The sequence below is a fragment of the Nyctibius grandis genome, chromosome 11 (genome assembly GCF_013368605.1).
Source record: "Nyctibius grandis isolate bNycGra1 chromosome 11, bNycGra1.pri, whole genome shotgun sequence".
NCBI lineage: Eukaryota > Metazoa > Chordata > Aves > Nyctibiiformes > Nyctibiidae > Nyctibius > Nyctibius grandis.
This window is the reverse complement of record NC_090668.1, coordinates 2,310,756-2,334,420: the sequence shown is the minus strand read 5'-3', so window position 1 is coordinate 2,334,420 and position 23,665 is coordinate 2,310,756. Positions and strand designations below refer to the sequence as shown.

The 23,665-nt window shown below is 56.6% G+C and overlaps 1 protein-coding gene across 2 annotated transcripts; it reads left to right on the top strand.

Moving 5' to 3' along the window:
- Positions 1-802: 802 nt before the first annotated feature.
- TFCP2 (transcription factor CP2) lies at positions 803-22,589 on the top strand. 2 transcript variants are annotated; one of them, XM_068409945.1, is made up of 15 exons: positions 803-1,160; positions 6,636-6,787; positions 9,055-9,131; positions 9,577-9,682; positions 9,901-10,007; positions 11,149-11,301; positions 12,891-13,001; positions 14,250-14,338; positions 15,842-15,920; positions 16,378-16,471; positions 17,314-17,404; positions 19,257-19,363; positions 21,068-21,210; positions 21,945-21,996; positions 22,118-22,589. In XM_068409945.1, the coding sequence occupies exons 1-15, from the start codon at positions 1,039-1,041 to the stop codon at positions 22,153-22,155; spliced, it is 1,521 nt and encodes a 506-aa protein (XP_068266046.1). In that variant the 5' UTR covers positions 803-1,038; the 3' UTR covers positions 22,156-22,589. The 2 variants fall into 2 exon arrangements, with proteins under 2 accessions (XP_068266046.1, XP_068266047.1); XM_068409946.1 differs by having other exon boundaries at positions 804-1,160; positions 15,842-15,890.
- Positions 22,590-23,665: the final 1,076 nt, after the last annotated feature.

Below are 23,665 nucleotides of genomic sequence, written 5' to 3'. Positions count from 1 at the left end.
GCCGGCTGAGACCCGCGCAACTCAGCGCACGCATGAGCCGGGCCCGGGACTCGAACCCGGGACCCTCCGGGCGGCGCCGCACGGATCCGAGCGCCCCACGCCGCTCTGTTCAAGCCCCGCCCCAATCGACCCAATCGACCAATCCCCTCGCGGCGCGCCCGGCGCGAAGCTTTCCATTGGTTACTGCCCTCTGCGCGTCACCCGGCGGTTCGCGGTTCTCATTGGCTGCGGGCGGTGGCGGGGCGGGGCCTCCTCCTCTCCGGTGGCGGGGGCGGGGGGTCCGCGGCGCCGCCGCCTCCATCTTGCGGGGGCCGCGGCCCGGGGCGGGAGCGGGGCCGGGGGGGCTCCGCGGCGGGGCCTGGGGGTGCAGCCCCTCGGGAAGGCGGCCCTGGGGGCAGCGCCTGGAGGGGGTTTGGCCTTTGAAGGGGGGGTCTGGGGCCAGGGCGGCCCCTTGAGGGGGCGGCAGCGGCTGGGGGTCCCCGAGGGGGGCGGCCCCTTGGGGAGGGGAAGGGCTTTAGGGGGGGGTGCAGGGCCTGGGGGGGCTGTAGGGCCTGGGGGGGCTGTAAGGCCTGGAGGGGGCTGTAGGGTCCCCTGAGGGTGCAGCCCCTCGTTGGGGGGGTCAGTACAGCTTGGGGTCCCCTGGGGGTGCAGTCCCGTGGGAGGGGGCGTCTAAGGAGGGTGGGTGTCCCCGGAGAGCGAGGCCCCCTCGGGGGTGTCTGTAGGTCTTGGGGTGCTGGGGGCTCACGCAGCCCCTTGGGAGGGGGATTTGAAGGGTTCGGGGGGGCGCAGCAGCCTGAGGGGGTGGCTGTGTGTTTGGGGGGGGTCTTGGGGTCCCCCAAGTTAGCCAGCCCAGGAGAAGGTGCCCCCAGGAGAAGGGGGGGGGGAGTGCAGGTGAACCCCCTTCGAGGAGCGAGCTTCCCTCTCGGCTGCGAGGGGCGACGCAGCGGGGCGCCCGCCGAGGAGCCCCCAGCGCTGCCCTCCTCCACGGGGGAGGCGGCCCCCTCGCCGGGGGCTCGCGCCCCGCGCCGCTGGCTGAGGATGGCCTGGGCCCTCAAGCTGCCGCTGGCCGACGAGGTGATCGAGTCCGGGCTCGTGCAGGACTTCGACGCCAGCCTGTCGGGTATCGGGCAGGAGCTGGGCGCCGGGGCCTACAGCATGAGGTAGGTGGGTGGCTGCGAGCACCCGAAAGGGTCCATCCTGCAGCTGGGAGAGGGGCTGGGTGCCCTGAGGGGAGGCTCTGGGCGGGGGACTGAGGTGCTTGGCAGCAGATTCAGTGGCCACGGTGTCACACGCAGCTCTGGCACCGACCCTGGGACGTGGTGGTGGCCACTTGGGGTGGAGTCGTGGTGGCAAAGAGCCGGTTGGCCACTCGGGGCTTTGGGGGCTCGCTGGGCGGCCGTTTCAGGGAGGGGGATGTGCAGGAGGGTGTGAGGTCTTTGGCCTCCTGATGTCCTCAAACTGTGGCTGCATCACCCAGCGTTCGTCCCACGCTTCTCTGCTGCTGCTTAGAAGAGCCTGTGGCCGGTTGCTTTGGGTTTATGCACCATACAACCATCACCTTGGGAGCCCTAAATAATTACCCTCTTGGAGGGACGCCAAGTGTGGGTTTTGGGGTCACACCAGCTCTGTCCTTCTGACTCTGAGCTAAACCAGGAGCGAAGGAGAGGAGCGGGAACCCCAGGAGGTGAAACACCCCGTGTACCACTGCAGGGATCGGGACCTCGTAGTGTCGGATGCTCAAACCATGTTGCACAAGTACGTGGCCTGTGCTGCGGAGATGGGTCCCAGCTCACTTCGCTGCCTCCGCGCAGCGGCGAGGCCGAAGGGGTGCGTGGTGCTTGGCCTTGGAGAGCCGGGATCGCCTCGGTTCTGGCTGCGGGAGTTGTACCAGGGAAGCGTAACCTGTGGATGAGGGGTTGGGCTGGATGGGGGAGATCTGTGTGCGGCCACGCGTTTCCCTGCCGTGGTCCTTGATTAGTCAGCTCCATCCTGGGCCGGTGCGGATCCGGTGCCGTCGGCGAGCGAGCTCCTTTGGTGTGATTTTGGTGTCTGATGAGGAGCGGCTGAGGGACCTGGGGGTGTTTAGCCTGGAGAAAAGGAGGCTGAGGGGAGACCTTCTCGCTCTCTACAACTGCCTGAAAGGAGGGTGTAGCGAAGTGGGGGTTGGTCTCTTCTCCCAGGTAACAAGTGACAGGATGAGAGGAACCGGCCTCAAGTTGCCCCAGGGGAGGTTTAGGTTGGAGATCAGGGACAATTTCTTCCCCAAAAGGGTTGTCAAGCGTTGGAACAGGCTGCCCAGGGCAGTGGTGGAGTCCCCATCCCTGGGGGGATTTAAAAGCCGTGTAGATGTGGTGCTGAGGGACGTGGTTTAGTGGTGGCCTTGGCAGTGCTGGGGTAATGGTTGGACTCGATGATGTTAAAGGTCCTTCCCAACCAAACGATTCCATGATTTGGGGCAAGAGCTTTATTGTTTCAGATGCGGCTTCTGTCCCGCTCGTTTTCATCCTGCCTTCCCCCTCGGCTGGAAGCAAGGAGGGAGGGTGAGCTGGATCCCTCCCCGCAGACTCGGGGCAGGAGCTGGGCACTCAGGCGGGCGGTGAAGAAGGGTCTGGAGGTTGGGGCTGAGGTTCAGCCTTGCAGAGGAGGAACGGGAGAGATGCAGCATTGGGGAGCCGGGTGGAGAAGGCGGCTGAGATGCTCGGGGAAGGCTGGCTTGGAGGTGTGAAGCTGGAGGAAGCAGACAGAAAGTGTCCCAATAAATACTCCAAGGTGTCCCTGGCCTCTCCTCCCTGTGTGGGAGGACGCCTTGAGGCAAGACTGGGGCTTTCTGAGGGATCTGTGGTTGGAAATGGTAAATGTCAGAATGAAAAATGACCCATGGGGTGATTGCTCACGGTAAGAATGGGCTGGGAAGCAGCTTCCACCCACTGCCCTTTTCCGGAGGCAGTGGAGGAGCAGCTCTTCTCATCCAGCCTCCGTCCCTCCTTCCTTCCAGGGACAAGGAGAGCCGGCACCTTCTCAGTGTTATCCCTGACCGCCGTTGGGATCTGTCACAACCTTTGGGGTTTGTTTAACTGCAGCACTTGGGGGGGAAAAAAACAAACCCAAACCTTGAGTGACAAAGTCCCAAGGGCGAGCAAGCTCGGAGGGAGCAACAGGAATGGAGCGCTGTGACCAGCAGCTTTTCGGAGGAGGGATTCCTCCTTCATTAACTTTGATGGGGACGGAGGGAATGAGTTTCCAATTTAACGCGTGCCAGGGAGGTCCAGCTTTGCTTTGGGATGGGAGTCGTGAAGCTTCAAAGCTCCTTTACCTCCCCTTTCACCTTCATTTTGGGCGAGGGGTCCCAGGCACACACGCTTCCCTCAGAGTGGGTGAGCGAAGGTGTCGTGGATCGTAGAATCATTGAATCACGGATGGTTTGGGTTGGAAGGGACCTTAAAGCCCATCCAGTTCCAACCCCCCTGCCACGGGCAGGGACACCTTCCACCAGCCCAGGTTGCTCCAAGCCCCATCCAACCTGGCCTTGAACACTGCCAGGGAGGGGGCAGCCACAGCTTCTCTGGGCAACTTGGGCCAGGCTCTCACCACCCTCACAGCAAAGAATTTCTTCCCAATATCTCATCTCAGTCTCCCCTCTTTCAGTTTAAAACCGTTCCCCCCTCATCCCATCACTCCATGCCCTTGTCAAAAGTCCCTCTCCAGCTTTCCTGTAGCCCCTTCAGGCACTGGAAGGTGCTAGAAGGTCTCCCTGGAGCCTTCTCTTCTCCAGGCTGAACAGCCCCAGCTCTCTCAGCCTGTCTCCAGAGCAGAGGGGCTCCAGCCCTCTGAGCATCTCCGTGGCCTCCTCTGGACTCGCTCCAACAGCTCTGTGTCCGATGTTGGGGGTCCCAGAGCTGGACGCCGCACTGCAGGGGGGGTCTCACGAGAGAGGAGTAGAGATCATCCTAACGTGTAGACTTGCCTCGGTCAAGCTAAAACCCATCGTCCATTCCTCTGCTCGTGAGATGGAGCTGCGGGGACGCCCGTCCTCCGGGTTGTGTAATTTGCCTAATTGCGTACACGTGCCTTGATGCCGAGCCCGGAGCATCCACGCGGCTCTGTGTGATGTCAAATAAATTGGGATTGGGGCGGGGAAGGGCTCTCCCGCGCGGGTTTGGCCAGCGGTGATGGGTGGTACTTGCACAGCGCTGGAGGGAGGGTGGATATTTGGGCTCTTGAGACCAAAGGGTTAAACCCCGCTTAGGGTGGGAGCTGGTATTTGGCCAGATAAGTCCAGTTTTTTCTTGGGAAAGGTTTTTAATGTTCAACTAAAGGAGAAAGAAAAGCTGATTTAACTCCTCCTTCCTTCCCTGAGCAGCCGAGGCCCAGGAGCCTGTAACGGGAGAGGAAGGTGACTTGACTCTTCATCAGGGCTTAGTGCTTCGCTGCTGCCCTTCAAAGGGACCCGAATAGCTCTGTCCCCGTGCCACACTTCACCCGGGGGCAGTGGGATGGTGCTGGGGTGGCCCCAGCAGCTCATCCGCAGCTCTGCGGTCACGGCCGTGCTCAAGTGCGTTTGCCCGGGCTCTGCTCGTACGGACGGGTGGGAGGATGATCTGGTTTATGCACTGCAGAGTAACTGCTCTTGGCTGTTGTTACGGCTCAGAACGACGGCTGGGAGTCAGCGTCTGCAATAATTTCTATGAAATATGTTTCTGTACGCTCAGGGGTGTTGCTGATGTTTTTTAAGTTAACGTTATTTGGCAAGTTTTTGTTGCCTTGTGACTTTTTGAGGATGAAAAAGGAGACTAAGGGGAGACCTTTTTGCTCTTTACAACTACCTGAAAGGAGGGTGTAGCGACGTGGGGTCAGTCTCTTCTCCCAGGCAACCAGCGACAGGACAAGAGGACACAGCCTCAAGCTTGGCCAGGGGAGGTTCAGATTGGACATGAGGAAGCATTTCTTCTCAGCAAGGGTCATTAGACACTGGAAGGGGCTGCCCAGGGAGGTGGTGGAGTCCCCATCTCTGGAGGGGTTTAAGACAAGACTGGCCATGGCACTTAGTGCCCTGGTCTAGTTGCCATGGTGGTGTCAGGGCCATGGTTGGACTCGATGAGCCCAGAGGGCTCTTCCAACCTCAGTGATTCTGTGGTTCTGATGAGCTCCTGTATAAGTCACCACCTGATAGCCAGGAAGGTGCTTGGGCTGCTGAAGGTCAAGGATTTGTGGTGAAGCCATCCTGATGGCTCCCCAGGGCAGTTCCTCCTATCGTTAAACGTAGGCCGGGCAGGAGTCATAGAATCACAGAATCACAGACTGGTTTGGGTTGAAGGGACCTTAAAGCCCATCCAGTCCCAACCGCCCTGCCACAGGCAGGGACACCTTCCACCAGACCAGGTTGCTCCAAGCCCCATCCAACCTGCCCTTGAACACTGCCAGGGAGGGGGCAGCCACAGCTTCTCTGGGCAACCTGGGCCAGGCTCTCACCACCCTCACAGCAAACAATTTCTTCCCAATATCTCATCTCAATCTCCCCTCTTTCAGTTTAAAACCCTTCCCCCTCGTCCCATCACTCCATGCCCTTGTCAAAAGCCCCTCTCCAGCTTTCCTGTAGCCCCTTCAGGTGCTGGAAGGTGCTAGAAGGTCTCCCTGGAGCCTTCTCTTCTCCAGGGCAGCTTTCAGCAAGAGGCAGACCTGTAAGGTATAAAAGAGGTGCCCATGGTTGTCTCAGAAACCTCGGTCTGGTTTCTCCCACGTCCCGTGGCATTGAGGACCCACAACATGGGCTGTGCAGCATCTTCTGCCCTCCGTGGGCATCCCAAGCTCTTGGGTTTGGCTCAGGGCTGGCTGGTTGCGTGGTGCCCAGCACAAAGGGTTCTTGGGTCTGGGGGCTCGGTGAGTTTGGGGAAAGCTGGGGCTCCACCTTCGTGCCAGAAGGGCTCTTTCCATGTCAGAGCTCGCGGGATCTGCTCCACCGAGGTACTTGTGCGAGTCGTGCAGCAGGTTATGGCTGTGGGAGGGGGGGTTTGGTGCCCTGACCGGGCGTCCCTCCATCTCTGCCTCTCCCTCAGCTGAACCCCTGTTCGCCGGACGGGGAGGGGCTTTTACAAGCACAGAAGAGGGGATGGCAAAAAAAATTGGTGACCTTGACCTGAGCAAGACTTCAAATTCCTGCCAAGCCTCTCCTGGAGGGTAAATGAGGAAAGGAGCAGGGGGAAGGGTTAGGGACCGGTTTGCTGGTGCCACGAGGAAGAGGACGGGTGTTTATCAGCACGACGTGGGTGTCGTTCTGCCCGTGTCTGTCTTTGACGCCCGAGTGGCGCCGGCGTCGCGTAGCCGGAGGAGCTGGGCTTTGGTCTGAGACACAGACTCTGTCGTCTCGTCGCTTTGAAGCAATAAATGTGTGGGTTTTGGGTGGATGGGGAGCCGAACTTGAAAAAAGCTTTAGCAAGAGCAGTTGTCAGGCCCTCGTCTCATGTCTGCTTTAATGCTCCTTTGCAGTTCTGCAGAGAGATGTCAGCGTATGTGGGGTTTTTTTTTTTTTAAACTAAAAAAAGCTCAAAGCTCTTCCTAGGAGGAGGAACTAAATCCCAACCGCATCGTCTCTCTGTAGCCAGAGCTGAAATGAATCTGTCTGACAAATCTCTTCGCAGCGACGTCCTCGCCCTGCCCATCTTCAAGCAGGAAGAGTCGAGTTTGCCTCCTGAAAACGAGAACAAAATCCTGCCTTTCCAGTACGTGCTGTGCGCCGCCACGTCCCCCGCCGTCAAGCTCCACGACGAAACGCTCACCTACCTCAACCAAGGTGAGAGGAGCCCCCGTCCCCTCCGTGGGCTGTGTGCACCTCGTCTAAACACTCTTTAAAAAAATAAAATTGTGCCTTTGGGCATGGAAAGCGCCTCGATAGTAAACCCCAGATTGCTCCTGTGTGGAAGGGCTGCTTCCTTCGTCTTGGTGCCCACCCTCTGCTTACGGCGACGGCGTGAATCGCTTGTAGGGTTGAACCTGATTTCAGGATTCCCCTGTACTCGGCACTGGTGAGGCCGCACCTCGAATCCTGGGTGCGGTTTTGGGCCCCTCACTACAAGAAAGACCTTGAGGTGCTGGAGCGAGTCCAGAGAAGGGCAGTGAAGGTGGTGAAGGGTCTGGAGCACAAGGAGAAGGGTCTGGAGAGCTTGTGAGGAGCGGCTGAGGGAGCTGGGGGTGTTTAGCGTGGAGAAAAGGAGGCTGAGGGGAGACCTTCTCGCTCTCTACAACTGCCTGAAAGGAGGGTGTAGCGAGGGGGGGTCGGTCTCTTCTCCCAAGGAACAAGAGGAAATGGCCTCAAGTTGCCCCAGGGGAGGTTTAGGTTGGAGATCAGGGACAATTTCTTCCCCCAAAGGGTTGTCAAGCACTGGAACAGGCTGCCCAGGGCAGTGGTGGAGTCCCCATCCGTGGGGGGATTTAAAAGCCGTGTAGATGTGGTGCTGAGGGCCATGGGTTAGTGGTGGCCTTGGCAGCGCTGGGTTAAGGGTTGGACTCGATGACCTTAAAGGTCCTTCCCAACCAAACGATTCTATGATTCTAATTAAAATCTGTGTGACGTAAGGTGGTTAACGGGTGTATCCGTGCTGGGGGTGCTCTGCAGGGGATGCGTTTTACAGGTTCAAGCTGTACCCTCTGCTTTCAAGTAGAACTGGAAGATCAGGGTTGGCGACCAAAGGCCAAGATGAAGCTTGTGTAATCGATTTCTTCCCCGTTCTTGTTCTTGGGTTAATAAGGGTAATTCCTGGAAAGTCCTGCTGTGGGAAGGGGGAGGATTCTCTCTTCCTGGAGAGGGGCGTTAGGGCTGTGGCTTTAATGGCTTGTGCTCGTATGACCCCTCACTAAAACATGATGAGAAGATCAAGTGGCACGTCTGGAGTGGCAGAAAAAGACGTCAGAATGCCAGAGGAGGGGCAGCAGCGAAGGTCCGTCCCCGAGATGTTGAAATTCATCAAGGCAAGTGTAGGGTCCTGCACCTCAGGAGGAACAACCCCACATACCAGGACAGGTTGGGGGTTGGCCTGCTGGAAAGCAGCTCTGCAGAGAAGGACCTGGGAGTCATAGAATCACAGACTGGTTTGGGTTGGGAGGGACCTTAAAGCCCATCTCGTTCCAACCCCCTGCCACGGGCAGGGACACCTTCCACCAGACCAGGTTGCTCCCAGCCCCATCCAACCTGGCCTTGAGCACTGCCAGGGAGGGGGCAGCTACAGCTTCTCTGGGCAACCTGGGCCAGGGTCTCACCACCCTCACAGCAAAGAATTTCTTCCCAATATCTCATCTCAATCTCCCCTCTTTCAGTTTAAAACTGTTCCCCCTCGTCTTGTCACTCCATGCCCTTGTCAAAAGTCCCTCTCAGTCTGGTGGACAAGTTCCCCATGAGCCAACAATGAGCCTTTGGGGCCAGGAAGGCCAATGGTGTCCTGGGTTGCATGAGGAAGAGTGTGGCCAACAGATCAAGGGAGGTTCTCCTCCCCCTCTACACTGCCCTGGTGAGGCCACACCTGGAGTAACTGTGCCCAGTTCTGGGCCCCCCAGTTCCAGAAAGACAAGGAGCTACTGGAGAGAGTCCAGCGGAGGGGTACGGAGATGGTCAGAGGGCTGGAGCATCTCTGCTGCGAGGAGAGGCTGAGGGAGCTGGGGCTGTTCAGCTGGAGAAGAGCAGACTGAGGGGGGATCTTATCAATGCTGACAAATACCTCAGGGTGGGTGTCAAGGGGATGGGGCCAGACTCTTCTCAGTGGTGCCCAGCACCAGGACAAGGGGCAACGGGCACAAACTGAGACATGGGAAGTTCCACCTGAATATGAGGAAAAACTTCTTGTCTTGAAGGGTGCCAGAGCCCTGGCACAGGCTGCCCAGGGAGGGTGGGGAGGCTCCTTCTCTGGAGATATTCAAACCCCGCCTGGACGCAACCCTGTGCAACGTGCTCTGGGTGACCTGCTTGGGCAGGGGTTGGGGTGGGTGATCTCCAGAGGTCCCTTCCGACCCCAACCAGTCTGGGATTATGTGACTAACCACGAGGTGCCCTCATCATCTTTCCCCCAGGACAGTCCTATGAAATCCGGATGCTGGACAACAGGAAAATCGGGGAGCTGCCGGAGATCAATGGGAAACTGGTGAAGGTAAGCAGGGAGTGCGCGTACAGGGGTCCAGCTGGGGCCATCGCCTGCCGTAGGGAGCAGCAAGCCAGGTTCCTGCAGCAGCCTCCATGACAGCGTGTGTAGGATGGGTCTGGCTTGGTTGGGGGTTTATTTTCTCTTTCCTCTTCTCCCACCTTGGTGAGACCAGCCTGGCTGGTGGTGTCCATCCAGCCAGTCTAATGGGGCCTGGGGTCAAGCCAAGAGGCGATTGATCTCTTAGTGTTCGGGAAGGATGAGCTGCAGCCTTCACGCTTCTGTCCCAAGGGTCCATCTGGACTTTCTTTTATTGCTTTGGCTTCTTCCTGAAGCCTTCAGGCTCCTCTGCTCCCCTCTCTGCCCCTTTTCTCGCACTGGGACATGCCTCGCAGCTTGAAGACCACCAAGTTCCCTGGTGCAGCCCCAGGCACTGACTGTTTCTCCTCTCTAGAGCATATTCCGGGTGGTGTTTCATGACCGACGGCTGCAGTACACAGAGCATCAGCAGCTGGAGGGCTGGCGGTGGAACAGGCCTGGGGACAGGATACTGGACATAGGTGAGTCCCCAGGGCAGCACCTTGGCTGGGGCTGGAGGGCATGTGGGTGCCTGAAGTGCCTCCACCCGGACTCCCAGTCCCTTGACTTTAAGGGACAAAATGCTGTCACGATTCTGTGGTTTGAGAGACGTGATTGGTTCTTCCATATGTTCCCTGTGAACCTCTTCCTTCTCCTCTTGCTACAAACCACAGCTTGTTCTCCATATGTGCCCCTACAGATATCCCCATGTCCGTGGGCATCATCGACCCTAGAGCAAACCCAACCCAGCTCAATACAGTGGAGTTTCTGTGGGACCCTTCAAAGAGGACTTCTGTGTTTATCCAGGTAAAAGAGAAGTGGGGAACCTCCTGTTGTGAGGGTCTAGGGGAAAAAATGCATTTTCCAAGGGGGAAGAAGATGCTTTTTTTTAACTCGGAGAACTGAAATCGCAGCCAGATGCTACGGTGGTAGAAGGATGTCAACTAAAATACACCCCACCTCCTGCTTCAAGCAGTGCAAGAGAGCAGCAGTTCACGCACTAGCGAGGCACAGTTGGCCACCAAGAAGTTGTTTTACACATTTCTGTGGTGGTTTAGGTCCCACTGATTTTGTGGTTTGGGTCACTGTCTTGCTTAGACCATAAGATCAGAGAATGGTTTGGGTTCGAAGGGACCATCTAGTTCCAACCCCCCTGCCACAGGCAGGGACACCTTCCACCAGCCCAGGTTGCTCCAAGCCCCATCCAACCTGGCCTTGAACACTGCCAGGGAGGGGGCAGCCACAGCTTCTCTGGGCAACCTGGGCCAGGGTCTCACCACCCTCACAGCAAACAATTTCTTCCCAATATCTCATCTCAATCTCCCCTCTTTCAGGTTAAAACCGCTCCCCCTCATCCCATCACTCCATGCCCTTGTCAAAAGCCCCTCTCCAGCTTTCCTGTAGCCCCTTCAGGCGCTGGAAGGTGCTAGAAGGTCTCCCCAGAGCCTTCTCTTCTCCAGGCTGAACAGCCCCAGCTCTCTCAGCCTGTCTCCAGAGCAGAGGTGCTCCAGCCCTCTGAGCACCTTCGTGGCCTCCTCTGGACTCGCTCCAACAGCTCCATGTCCTTCTGATGTTGGGGGCCCCAGATGCTTTTGCACATGTCGCCAACTGCCTAAAATACCTCTGGGAAGTCTGACCCTCCCGCCTAGAACACACAGGCTGCAGCGCCTGGAGGCTGGTGCAGCCAAACTCTGTGCCCTGCTGCTCCGGGGCTGGCTTGTAGCATTAAGAGGTTGCAAAACTTGTTGGAAGAATGTGGCTCCACCTCTGCTGTGGCGTCCCCTTAACTCCTTAATGCTGGGGGTACATGGTGGGATCCCATCCCAACTCTGTTCCTTCAGCCTTCTCACTGGGCTGCCCTTTACCTTGGTGCTGTCCTGGCTCCCACGAGGGGAATGGGGAGTTTGGAGCAGGATTCATGAGCTCAGGGTGCCTTCCCTTCCCCCAGGTTCACTGTATCAGCACGGAGTTCACCATGCGGAAGCACGGAGGAGAGAAGGGGGTGCCCTTTCGCGTCCAGATAGACACGTTCAAGGAGAACGAGAACGGGGAGTACACGGAGCACCTGCACTCTGCCAGCTGCCAGATCAAGGTCTTCAAGGTACCTCGGCCCGTTGGTGGCCTTTCCCTGCTAGGAAACAAACTGGGAGTCTGTCCCCAGTCACACTGCCGCCCCAGTGAACGTCACAGGGGCAGGACTGTGACAGACCTTGCCAGCAAAAGGACCTCCTGGTCCTTCTGGTCTTCTGTTACCTCTCTCTCCCTGGTTCCTCTCTGTCGATCAAGTCCAGATGCTGTTGAGGCTACAAAACCAGTAAGCCAAGAACAATGTACAGGGAGAACACGGGTTGTGTTGCCTCAGTCTGAAACCTCCCATGTTTAGTCTTAGAATCACAGAATGGTTTTGGTTGGGAAGGACCTTTAGGATCATTGAGTCCAACCCTTAACCCAGCACTGCCAAGGCCACCACTAACCCATGGCCCTCAGCACCACATCTACACGGCTTTTAGATCCCCCCACGGATGGGGACTCCACCACTGCCCTGGGCAGCCTGTTCCAACGCTTGACAACCCTTTGAGGAAGAAATTGTCCCTGATCTCCAATCTAAACCTCTCCTGGGGCAACTTGAGGCTGTTTCCTCTCATCCTGTCGCTTGTTCCTTGGGAGAAGAGACCGACCCCCCCCCTCACTACACCCTCCTTTCAGGCAGTTGTAGAGAGCGAGAAGGTCTCCCTTCAGCCTCCTTTTCTTCGTGGCCTCCTCTGGACTCACTCCAACAGCTCCGTGTCCTTCTTCTGTTGGGGCCCCAGAGCTGGACGCAGCACTGCAGGGGGGGTCTCAGGAGAGCGGAGCAGAGGGGCAGAATCCCCTCCCTCGCCCTGCTGGCCACGCTGCTGGGGATGCAGCCCAGGATGCCGTTGGCTTTGGGCTGCGAGCGCACGTTGCCGGCTCATGGTGAGCTTCTTGTCACCCATCACCCCTAAGTCCTTCTCCTCAGAGCTGCTCTCAATCCATTCTCCTCCCAGCCTGTGTTTGTGCTTGGGATCGCCCCGACCCACGTGCAGGACCTTGCACTTGGCCTTGTTGAACTTCATGTGGTTCGCACAGGCCCAGCTCTCCAGCCTGTCCAGGTCCCTCTGGATGTCACCCCTTCCCTCCAGCGTGTTACTTGCTGCTTTCCCCAGGGCTTTGAGCATTTGATAAAGGCAGCGAGTAAAATCATCTTCATCTCACGTATGAGAAAGTGCAGGTTTTTTCAAGGTCGTGGCAAAGGCAAGGACGCAATTGAGCGCTCTTGTGTTCCCGTGCACTTTGTGCCACTGAAATGCCGCCTCTCAAAGGGTCGATGAAGGTGCAGAAGACACAGCTCAGATACGTGACACCAAAAACTGGCCTTTGTCCCCTTAGAGCCAACGGATGCTGTCGGGAGAAGTTTATTCCAGAAAATGTTTCACCTCCTTGCTCAGATGTTCTGGGCCCTATTTTAGGGGCGTGGGTAGATCAAGATATTGGGGTTCTTCCAGCAGCGATGCTGTCGCTGTAGTTAATTCTCCGTGCAGATAGTCCCAGCTCTCTTCCTTCTCCCTCTCTGTAAAGTACCAAGTGGGGCAGTAGGATGAGTCGCCTTTGCTGGTTCTTGCACCGCCCGCTGCCGCCCTCCCTGTTCTCACAGCAATATCTCTTTTCCAGCCCAAAGGAGCTGATCGGAAGCAGAAGACGGACAGGGAGAAGATGGAGAAGCGAACGCCTCACGAGAAGGAGAAATACCAGCCCTCCTACGAAACGACGATACTCACAGAGGTGGGTGCTCTTTCGTGCAGCAGCTGGCGGCGTTGTTTTAACAAAGCCTGGTTTAACCTTGCTCGCAGGTGGCAAGGAACCGGCTGTTCTGCTGTGAAACGTTTAGCCGAGTTGTCAATAGCTGCAAGATAAATTTTGTAGGCAGAGGAGGTTGTTTCCTACTAGACCTAAAAAAGGGCTCTTGTGCTTAGAAGCGCGATGTTTTTTTTCCCTACTATCATAGATCACCTAATAAAAGATTTTTACCTCTTTCTACAAGATCTCCCTGCATTTGAATTTTGTGACTTTTGGCCTTTTGAGATGAAGAATCACTAAACTGGAGCTTTGTGACCGGCTGCAGTGAACTGGTCGTGGCTTCTCTTAACCCCCTGCTTCAATTCTGTTTTGTAGTCGGTTGTCGGTCAGCGAAGAGCTGTTAACCTGTGCTGACCAGAGCAGGCGTGTGCGCTACTTCTGAGCAATCATAGAAAGGTTTGGGTTGGAAGAGACCTAAAAGCCCATCTCGTTCCAACCCCCCTGCCACAGGCAGGGACATCTTCCACCAGACCAGGTTGCTCCAAGCCCCATCCAGCTTGGTCTTGAACACTGCCAGGGAGGGGGCAGCCATAGCTTCTCTGGGCAACCTGGGCCAGGGTCTCATCACCCTCACAGCAAAGAATTTCTTCCCAATATCTCATCTCAATCTCCCCTCTTTCAGTTTAAAACCCTTCCCCCTCGTCCCATCACTCCATGCCCTTGTCAAAAGCCCCTCTCCAACTTTCCTGTAGCCCCTTCAGGTGCTGGACGGTGCTAGAAGGTCTCTGCGGAGCCTTCTCTTCTCCAGGCTGAACAGCCCCAGCTCTCTCAGCCTGTCTCCAGAGCAGAGGGGCTCCAGCCCTCTGAGCGTCTTCGTGGCCTCCTCTGGACTCGCTCCAACAGCTCCGTGTCCTTCTGCTGTTGGGGGCCCCAGAGCTGGACGCAGCACTGCAGGGGGGGTCTCCCGAGAGCGGAGCAGAGGGGCAGAATCCCCTCCCTCGCCCTGCTGGCCAAGCTGCTGGGGATGCAGCCCAGGATACTGTTGGCTTTCTGGGCTGCGAGTGCACGTTGCCAGCTCATGGTGAGCTTCCCGTCACCCATCACCCCGAAGTCCTTCTCCTCAGGGCTGCTCTCACTCCCTTCTCTGCCCAGCCTGTGTTTGTGCTTGGAATTGCCCCGACCCACGTGCAGGACCTTCTGGATCCTCTGACTCTTCTGGGTTTTCCTTTCCAGTGTTCTCCCTGGCCGGAGATAACATATGTCAATAACGCGCCGTCCCCTGGCTTCAACAGTTCCCACAGCAGTTTTTCCATCGGCGAAGGGTAAGTCCGCAGAAGAGACCGGCTGGCTCTCGATTTCTGCCTTGCACGAGAGATTGATGTGTCTGAGCTGGCCGTGACCGCTAGCGAAAGGAAGGGCCTGGTTCCAAGGTGTACAAGGAGGTGGAAGCAGCCTAAGATCAGCAACCTGATCTCCTTCTATGCCCAAGTGACCCGCTCAGCAGAGGAGGGCAGGGCTGTGGATGGAGTCCATCTAGACTTGAGTAAGGCATTCGACACTGTCTCCCCCAGCATCCTCCCAGACAAACTGGCTGCCTGGAGCTTGGATGGGTGGACTCTTGGGTGGGTTAAAAACTGGCCCAGAGAGTGGTGAGGAATGGGGCAAAGTCCAACTGGTGCCGGTCACTAGCGGTGTTCCCCAGGGCTCAGTTCTGGGGCTGGTGCTGTTCAATATCTTTATAGATGATCCAGATGTAGGGATCGAGGGCACCCTCAGTGAATGTGCAGCTGACCCCAAGCTGGGTGGGAGTGTGGATCTGCTGGAGGGCAGGAAGGGTCTGCAGAGGGGTCTGGACAGGTTGGGTAGATGAGCCGAGACCAACGGCGTGAGGTTCAACAAGAACAAGGGCCAGGTCTGACACTTGGGCCACACCAACCCCCCGCAGTGCTACACGCTGGGGGAAGAGTGGTTAGAGAGAGCCCTGGGGGTGCTGATCGCCAGCGGCTGAACGTGAGCCAGCAGTGTGCCCAGGTGGCCAAGGTGGCCAATGGCTTCCTGTCCTCTTGTAGGAATAGTGTGGCCAGTCGGTCTGGGGAAGGGATCGTCCCTCTGTACTCGGCACTGGTGAGGCCACACCTTGAATCCTGTGTCCAGTTCTGGGCCCTGCACTTCAAGAGAGATGTTGAGGTGTTGGAGCGAGTGCAGAGGAGGGCGACCAAGGTGGGGAAGGATCTGGAGGGTCTGACCTGTGAGGAACGGCTGAGGGAGCTGGGGGTGTTTAGCCTGGAGAAGAGGAGGCTCAGAGGTGACCTTAGTGCAGTCTACAACTACCTGAAGGGAGGTTGGAGCGGGGTGGGAGTCGGCCTCTTCTCCCAGGCAACCAGCGCCAGGACAAGAGGACACAGCCTCAAGCTTGGCCAGGGGAGGGTCAGGTTGGACATGAGGAAGCATTTCTTCTCACAAGGGTCATTAGACACTGGAAGGGGCTGCCCAGGGAGGTGGTGGAGTCCCCATCTCTGGAGGGGTTTAAGGAAAGACTGGCCATGGCACTGAGTGCCCTGGTCTAGTTGCCATGGTGGTGTCAGGGCCATGGTTGGACTCGATGATCCCAGAGGGCTCTTCCAACCTGAGTGATCCTGTGATTCTGTGACGGTGTTGCCGCAGCCACGTAGCCGTCTGTCCTTGTGTTTCGCTGCTCTTGGTTATGGGACTTGGGAGGGTTTGGTGGTTGCTGTGTGCTGGGATCCCATGCCAGAAGGGGAAGAGCGATGCTAACCTCATGTTCTGCTCTCTCGTGGCTCTTTTTTTCCCCCCCCCCAACCTAGCAATGGCTCTCCAAACCATCAGCCCGAGCCCCCCCCTCCGATCGCAGATGTAAGTCACACCTCAGAGCTTATGCTTGTGGTAAGGATGGTGCACAGGTCAGAACAGGGGATTTTGGGGGGATGGAGCGGGTTTGTGGGTGGCTGTAGTTTGCTGAGGAAGAGACTGCTCTAGTTTTGGGGAGTTATAACTTCTTTTTAACTCCTAGTTGGAAAAAGAGGTGACGGGGGGTGAAAAATGGCCAGTACAGCAATGCAGAGCTGTGAGCAAGCTTTTTCTGGCTCACCATGACCTTGACTTATTGCCTTGATCTTTACTTTTTGCTTCCTTCCCCTTTCTCCGTCCCTCTGAAGCCGTTTAAATCAAAACCTGCCCTGGCTGCAGCCTTCAGTGCGCGTGTGCTGTGAGCCTGGCTCACTCGGGTCTCGATTTAAGACTGTGGTTGTGAACACTGACAGAGCTGACCCGTGCTCGTTCCTCAGTGGAAATGCTTCCACGTCACCTCTGAGGCTCTGACCCTTCTTTTCCTACATTGCAGAACCTCTTGCCCACCAGCACGCCCCAGGAAGCCCAGCAGTGGCTGCACCGAAACCGCTTCTCCACTTTTTCTCGGCTTTTCCGAAACTTCTCAGGTAGGTTTATGACATCCCCTCCATGTCTGACCCCTTCTCTTGCCGAGCCGCTCCTCCTTCTCTTCCTCCTCAGCCCATCTTTGTGTTACAGGATGACCATGGGCCAGCAATGTGCCCTTGTGGCTAGGAAGGCCAATGGCATCCTGGGGTGTGGTTAGTAGGTCAAAAGAGGTTCTCCTCCCCCTCTACTGTGCCCTGGTGAGGCCGCATCTGGAATATTGTGTCCAGTTCTGGGCCCCTCAGTTCAAGAAGGACAGGGAACTGCTGGAGAGAGTCCAGCGCAGAGCCATGAAGGTGATGAAGGGAGTGGGACATCTCCCTTATGAGGAGAGGCTGAGGGAGCTGGGTCTCTTTAGCATGGAGAAGAGAAGACTGAGGGGTGACCTCATTAATGTTTATAAATATGTAAAGGGCAAGTGTCACGAGGATGGAGCCAGGCTCTTCTCAGTGACATCCCTTGACAGGACAAGGGGCAAGGCAACGGGTGCAAGCTGGAACACAGAAGGTTCCACATAAACATGAGGAAAAACTTCTTTAGAGTGAGGGGGACTGAACACTGGAACAGGCTGCCCAGAGAGGGTGGGGAGTCTCCTTCTCTGGAGACATTCAAACCCCACGTGGACACGTTCCTGTGTGACGTGATCCAGGTAATCCTGCTCCAGGGGGGTTGGACTGGATGATCTTTCGAGGCCCCTTCCAATCCCTGACATTCTGTGATTCTGTTACCATTGCAAATAAAAATGTTTTTTAAAATCTCCTATTGATTTTCCCAGAGCCACCCCCCCCTCCCGGCCACTTTGAGCTGCATTGTGTGACTTTCTTTTTAATTTTTCCAACTCTAGGTGCAGACTTACTGAAGCTGACCAGAGAAGACGTTATTCAGATCTGCGGCCCTGCGGATGGCATCAGGCTCTTCAACGCATTAAAAGGCCGGTATGTTGTTTGCTTAAAAGCTGATTGTGGCTGGTAGGTAAATTGTATTTGGATTAGCCTGTTTGCTTGGCTCTTGCTATTAGAGAGAACAAGAGTTTCATTAACCTTCCTGAACCTCTTACAGTCAAATTTGATAACTTAGCCAGCAGGGTAACTACTCCAGAGACAATTTGGGGAAGAAAATCCACTTGGGAGAGAAGTGTTAGAAATAATCTTATTCTTTGAGTGTCAGAGAAACAAGCCACAAGGCAGAAAATCCTGATGACACAGTACTTGTTTCTTCCATCCTCTGAACCGCCTCTCAGAGGAATTACCTTTCCAGAAGGAATATTCCTTTGCAGTTTTCCCTGAAGGAGCAGGGACTGGTGTTTAACCAACCTCCTGCCTGAGCTGGAGCATTTCAGAAGGTGCCGGTGCAGCCGGATGGAGAGGCAGAGGGTGGGCTGTATCCCAGAGGGATGGTCTGGTGGGGGGAAACAGGTCTTTGATACAGGGCAGCAAGAGCTGCGTGGGTGGGAAGCGTTCGGGGGGGTTAATGTGCTGCCTCCGATGGCGCGGGAGATAGCGGGGAGACGAGGTCGTGCTGAGCTGGGGAGAAGGGCGTGAAGGATGGGAGACGCTGCTGGATTTGCACTGCAAAATGAGTCTCTGAAGGAGGAGCGTGTGTGTTACCAGCAGAGCTTGGTCTGAACTGTGGCTGCTCTGACCTCAGGAGCGGACCGTCCACGTTAGCTGCTCGGTAGCCAGTTGGCACCACGTCCCCATGCCAACTTCATCCCCTTCTCGCAAAAACCTTTGCTGCATCAGCAACATGGGGACGACCACAGTGGTTTTGCTTTGAGATCAGAGAATCACAGACTGATTTGGGTTGGAAGGGACCTTAAAGCCTATCCAGTTCCAACCCCCCTGCCACAGGCAGGGACACCTTCCACCAGCCCAGGTTGCTCCAAGCCCCATCCAACCTGGCCTTGAACACTGCCAGGGAGGGGGCAGCCACAGCTTCTCTGGGCAACCTGGGCCAGGCTCTCACCACCCTCACAGCAAAGAATTTCTTCCCAATATCTCATCTCAATCTCCCCTCTTTCAGTTTAAAACCATTCCCCCTTGTCCCATCACTCCATGCCCTTGTCAAAAGCCCCTCTCCAGCTTTCCTGTAGCCCCTTCAGGTGCTGGAAGGTGCTAGAAGGTCTCTGCGGAGCCTTCTCTTCTCCAGGCTGAACAGCCCCAGCTCTCTCAGCCTGTCTCCAGAGCAGAGGGGCTCCAGCCCTCTGAGCATCTTCGTGGCCTCCTCTGGACTCGCTCCAACAGCTCCGTGTCCTTCTGATGTTGGTGCCCCCAGAGCTGGACGCAGCACTGCAGGGGGGGTCTCAGGAGAGCGGAGCAGAGGGGCAGAATCCCCTCCCTCGCCCTGCTGGCCACGCTGCTGGGGATGCAGCCCAGGATACCGTTGGCTTTCTGGGCTGCAGGCACGCATTTCCTGCTCATGTTGAGCTTCTCGTCACCCATCACCCCCAAGTCCTTCTCCTCAGGGCTGCTCTCCATCCATTCTCTACCCAGCCTGTGTTTGTTCGTGGGATCACCCCGACCCACGTGCAGGACCTTGCACTTGGCCTTGTTGAACTTCATGCAGTTCACACAGGCCCAGCTCTCCAGCCTGTCCAGGTCCCTCTGGATGTCACCCCTTCCCTCCAGCGTGTCACCGCACCGCACAGCTCGGTGTCATGGGATGAGTTCATCCATCTCCTCTTTTTCTTTGGCGGGTGCCGGGGAGGGAAGAGCGCTGGCAAAGCGTTGACATCTAGACATGTCCTTGAGCAAATCCCATGACCTTCACTCACTGCTTTGTCCGTAGGATGGTGCGGCCCAGACTGACCATCTACGTGTGTCAGGAGTCCCAGCAGCTGAGGGACCTCCAGCAGAAGCACGAGGATGGGGACACAGTAACCAGTACTTTTTTTGGTAAGAGCTTCAAAGCCTGGCTGGGGGCACGTGGGCTTGGGTCGCTGCCGACAGCGCGGGGGGGAAAATAACAGCAGGGTTATTTTTGCTGAACAGGAGGGTTCAGCAAACAGAAATGTGGTGGGGTCTGTTTCCAGTCCTACTGCTCCTGCCCACGGGTGCTCAGCACCAGTTGCCTCCACTCCCCTCGTCCCCACACCGCTGCCTGGTGGGTTTGGGGCTGGCCAAAGGCCCCTCTCGCAGCCAGGGCTGCTTGTGTTAGCAGAGCCCCGCGCAGCAGCTCGAAGAGAGGGTGCAGCGTTTGTTTTCAGCTGCTGCACCTCGTGTTGGCTGCTGTCGTTGTGTCTCCTCACTGCAGTGAGGCAGAAGCTCACGTGCGAGCTCGCCTGTGCCCTCCTGCAGGCTCTGTGGGCAAACCAAGGGCTTGTGCCCGCTCCCCTTCAGTAAGGGTGCCAAAAGATCGCGGCGAACCCTTTTTACTTCCCCTGGTTCTACCCAGCTGATTTTTTTTCTCCTTGCCCACCAAATGGGCGGCTGCAGAATCTGACTGTCGGCACGTTGCCTGCTCTGAGCCGACAAACGATAGCTCCTGCGAGAATCCAGCATTGCCCAGACAACAATGAGTGACCTACATTTCGGGGAGCAGCCAGGCGCCGCTTTATCCACCTCCGTGATTGGAGCGGCAAGTGCAAAAGCAACCGGCTCGTCCTTTCCTTGCCCTGCTCCAATTCGGATCCTCTTGCTTCCCCCCCGCCCCAGGACCTGCCTCATGGGACTGGGGGAGCAAGGGGGAGCTCTGGGGAGGTGCTGAGGTGGCGTTTCCATCCTGCTGGGATTGAAAACCCCCAAGAATGGTACAAAACGCTGCTGGGCTGATGCTAGTCGAAATAATAGAAGCTTTTTGGGGCAAGGGGGGTGTAAATACAGAGAGAGTGTTGCAGGAGGTTGGTGATGGCCACGTTACTGCAGAGCTGATGCTGCAGCCGTGTAGCCAGAGCAGACACCGCGGATGCGCTGCAGTTGCACGTAGATTTAGGCAGCTCGGGCTTGGGAAGGTGATAGCTGCGTGCGTCGGGCGCAGCAGAGCGGGCGTTTAACCTGCTGAAAAGCAACGCTCGGTAGATGGGCCGAGCACAATCCCTTCCCAAGGGGGCTGTGATCATCGAATCGTAGAATGTCAGGGGTTGGAAGGGACCTCTGGAGATCATCGAGTCCAACCCCCTGCCAGAGCAGGACCAATCTAGGGCAGGTCACACAGGAACGCATCCAGATGGGGCTTGAAAGTCTCCAGAGGAGGAGACTTCACAACCTCTCTGGGGAGCCTGTCCCAGTGCTCTGTAACCCTCACAGTAAAGAAGTTCTTCCTCATGGTGAGGTTGAACTCCCTGTGCTCCAGCTTGCATCCGTTGCCCCTTGGCCTATCGCAGGGCACAAGTGACAAGAGGTTGCCCCTTTCCTCTTGACCCCCAGCCCTCATCTATTTATACCCATTAATCAGATCCCCTCTCAGTCTTCTCTTCTCCAGACTAAAAAGCCCCAGGTCGCTCAACCTTTAGGTTGATGTTCCTGGGCAGAGCAGCGCTCCTCTAAGCATCCAATCCCTGCGGTAGCGTGCGTGGCTCTAGCTGGATCTTCTCTGCATCCACGGTGTAGGCATCGAAGCTGCGCTCGATGTCTGGCTTATAATAATTCTTCCCCTCACAGTGTACCACGCTATTTATCTGGAGGAGCTGACGGCGGTGGAACTGACGGAGAAGCTGGCCCAGCTCTTCAGCATCTCTTCCCAACAGATCAGCCAGATTTACAAGCAAGGACCGACGGGGATACACGTGCTGATCAGCGATGAGGTAACGGCCTCTGCGGCCCTCCTTCTTTTTGACCTCTTGGCGCTGGGTTGCTTCATGCTGGCTTGGGTCTGATTGTGCTCTGAGCTCTGCTGTGGAGGGACCCCGGGGAATGGATTCCCTGCTAGAAGGTCTCCCCGGGGCCTTCTCTTCTCCAGGCTGAACAGCCCCAACTCTCTCAGCCTGTCTCCATAGCAGAGGGGCTCCAGCCTCTGCTGGTGCCTCTCTGGGTGGGTCTTCAGGAAGGGCCCTGCTCCTTCGCCTCCGCTTTCCAAAGGGTTGGAGTTAATCGTTGAAGCCTGTAGAACCAAGGATGTTGGGGACACTGCTCTGCTGCCGGGGGCTCCTCAAACCCATGAGGTTTATCAGGCGTGAACAGCTCTCCCTGAGCTAGTCCGGGCTGCGTGTGCACCCTCCTTCACGCTTGGCTTTCTTCTATAAAATCAGGGGAGGGGAATTGCTGCGGGAGGACTTTGCTTTCAGACCTGCATGCCAGAGTCTGGTGGGTTCTCTCTCAGCTTCTTGGTTCGGACCTTCAGTTCTGGAGGAAGGAATAAATATTTATGGCTTGTGCCTTTCCTGCCTCCCAGAGCGCTGAGCTCCTGCCTGAGCAGCTTCTAGCCCTTTTGGTACCCTAAAATCTATGCCCGTTGCTGAGTGGCAGGACACAAAGCCCTCGCTTAGGGCTGTGTTTAAATACAGCCTCAGACTAAGCTGCCTTTCCTGGCCTCTTTCAGATGATACAGAACTTCCAAGATGAATCCTGTTTCGTTCTTGACACCATGAAAGGTGTGTAAGTGCCCGGGCTCCATTTATTATTTCCCTTCCGTACTTCTTGGAGTCAGATCTGCTCATCCCAGCGGATTCCTTCGCTGTCGTGGGCAGCTCACGAGCTTTGCTTCCTTTGCAGCTGAAACCAATGATAGCTACCACATCATCCTAAAATAGGAGGGGACGGGGACGAGGAGCACCCGCGATCCTCTCGTCACGCACGAAAACCCTTCACTTCCAGCACAAGGACACGAGCAGAGATCTGGAAACTCCTGAGAACCTTCTGGAAAGACGCCGAGCTGTTGGTTACTCGTCTGTCTTTCTTGTAGGGGAACCTCCTTGCTCTGCCGGCATCTAAACGGCTGTTGATGGTAACGTGCTGCTTAATTGCTGGAGCTCCGAGGCTTGAAGTTCCCAGGTCGTGCTCTCACGTAGCTCTCGGTGAAAATTTGCCGTTGGGACCTAAGATCTGCGTGAGGGTTTTTTGCTCGGGCAGGCGTGCTCTGCTTTTCTGAGAGGCAAACTGGCAAGAAAAGGGGAATTAAAACTGGCCCAACAAAGCCAACCGGCCCTCGGGCACGCGCTGAGCTGAGCGGGTCTCAAATACGCTACGTGCTGTGCTGATGGAGTGCTAGGCTGGGGCTGGGAGGGATTTTCTTAAGAGATATTTTTTTTTTTTGTTAAGCTTTCATTTAATATTACAAACGCATCTGTTAAGACAAAGGCGATGGCTTTGGTTTTCTCCTCTCCACCCACCCCGAAAACGGTGCCGGCTGTGTGTGTGCGGGTGCGGTGGTGGTGCCATCCCTCTTCCTTTGCGAGCGTGAGGTCGTCAGGAGCTTTTATCTACAGATTTAGTCATATCAAGCTGGAGCAAAACGTGGAGATGGATAAAGAAATAGCATCTAGCTTGGTCTGCGGAATTCTTTGTGTGTTTTAGGGAGGAAAAAAAAAAAGATTTAGCTATCTTTGCTGAAAATGTGGAGTGATGTCTGCCTGCTGCCTCCTTTTCTGCCCCTGCATCCCCCTGCCCAGCCTCCGTAGCTGCCCCAGTGTTGGTGTAGCCCCGCGTGTGCTCGGGAGGAGGTGGGCAGCAATTGGGAGGGTTATCGAAAGCTGTTGGACTTGATGGTGACCAAAGTGCCTCTGTGCACTTTTCCAGGGCAGCAGCGGAGTGTCCGGGGTGCAGGATCTGCCGTGCAGGTGATAGATCCTATTCCCCGTCCGTCACATCCCCCCATAGAGACGAGATCCCCGGGGTTTTGAGTCAAAAAAGAGGGGAAAAAATACAACATAAAGCAGGGCTCTTGTTTTTAAATAGGGCCATGACAAGATCCAGCCCAAGGCAGGGGATGTAGGTCCTGGCTCAGGCCAGGGAGGGCCCAGGGGGTGCGTGGAGGCACTGGTGGCTGCAACGATCGCGACAGCCACGTCCCTGCTGCTAAAATACCGGCGGCTCTTTTGTGTTTGTAAGCCTTGAAAGATGCTGTTCCCGCCTTCCTCGGCCAGCTCTCATCTTGGAGATGCAATCTAGATACGTAGTGCAAAGTAGAGCTGGTTCAGTCCTGGCCGCTCCTCCCCATCCTTCGCTTGCGCTGGCCGAGCTCCCGCAGCCGCTGCTTGTGACTCCGTCCTGGTGCAAAGGGCCCCGTAGCGTCCCCGTCTCCCTTCCTCGCCTCCCGTTATG

Coding starts and splice junctions, on each gene's coding strand:
- TFCP2 (XM_068409945.1), top strand. CDS start 1,039: ATGGCCTGGGCCCTCAAGCTGCCGCTGGCCGACGAGGTGATCGAGTCC. Junction 1,161..6,635: donor GCCGGGGCCTACAGCATGAG/GTAGGTGGGTGG, acceptor ATCTCTTCGCAG/CGACGTCCTCGCCCTGCCCA. Junction 21,211..21,944: donor ACGTGCTGATCAGCGATGAG/GTAACGGCCTCT, acceptor GGCCTCTTTCAG/ATGATACAGAACTTCCAAGA.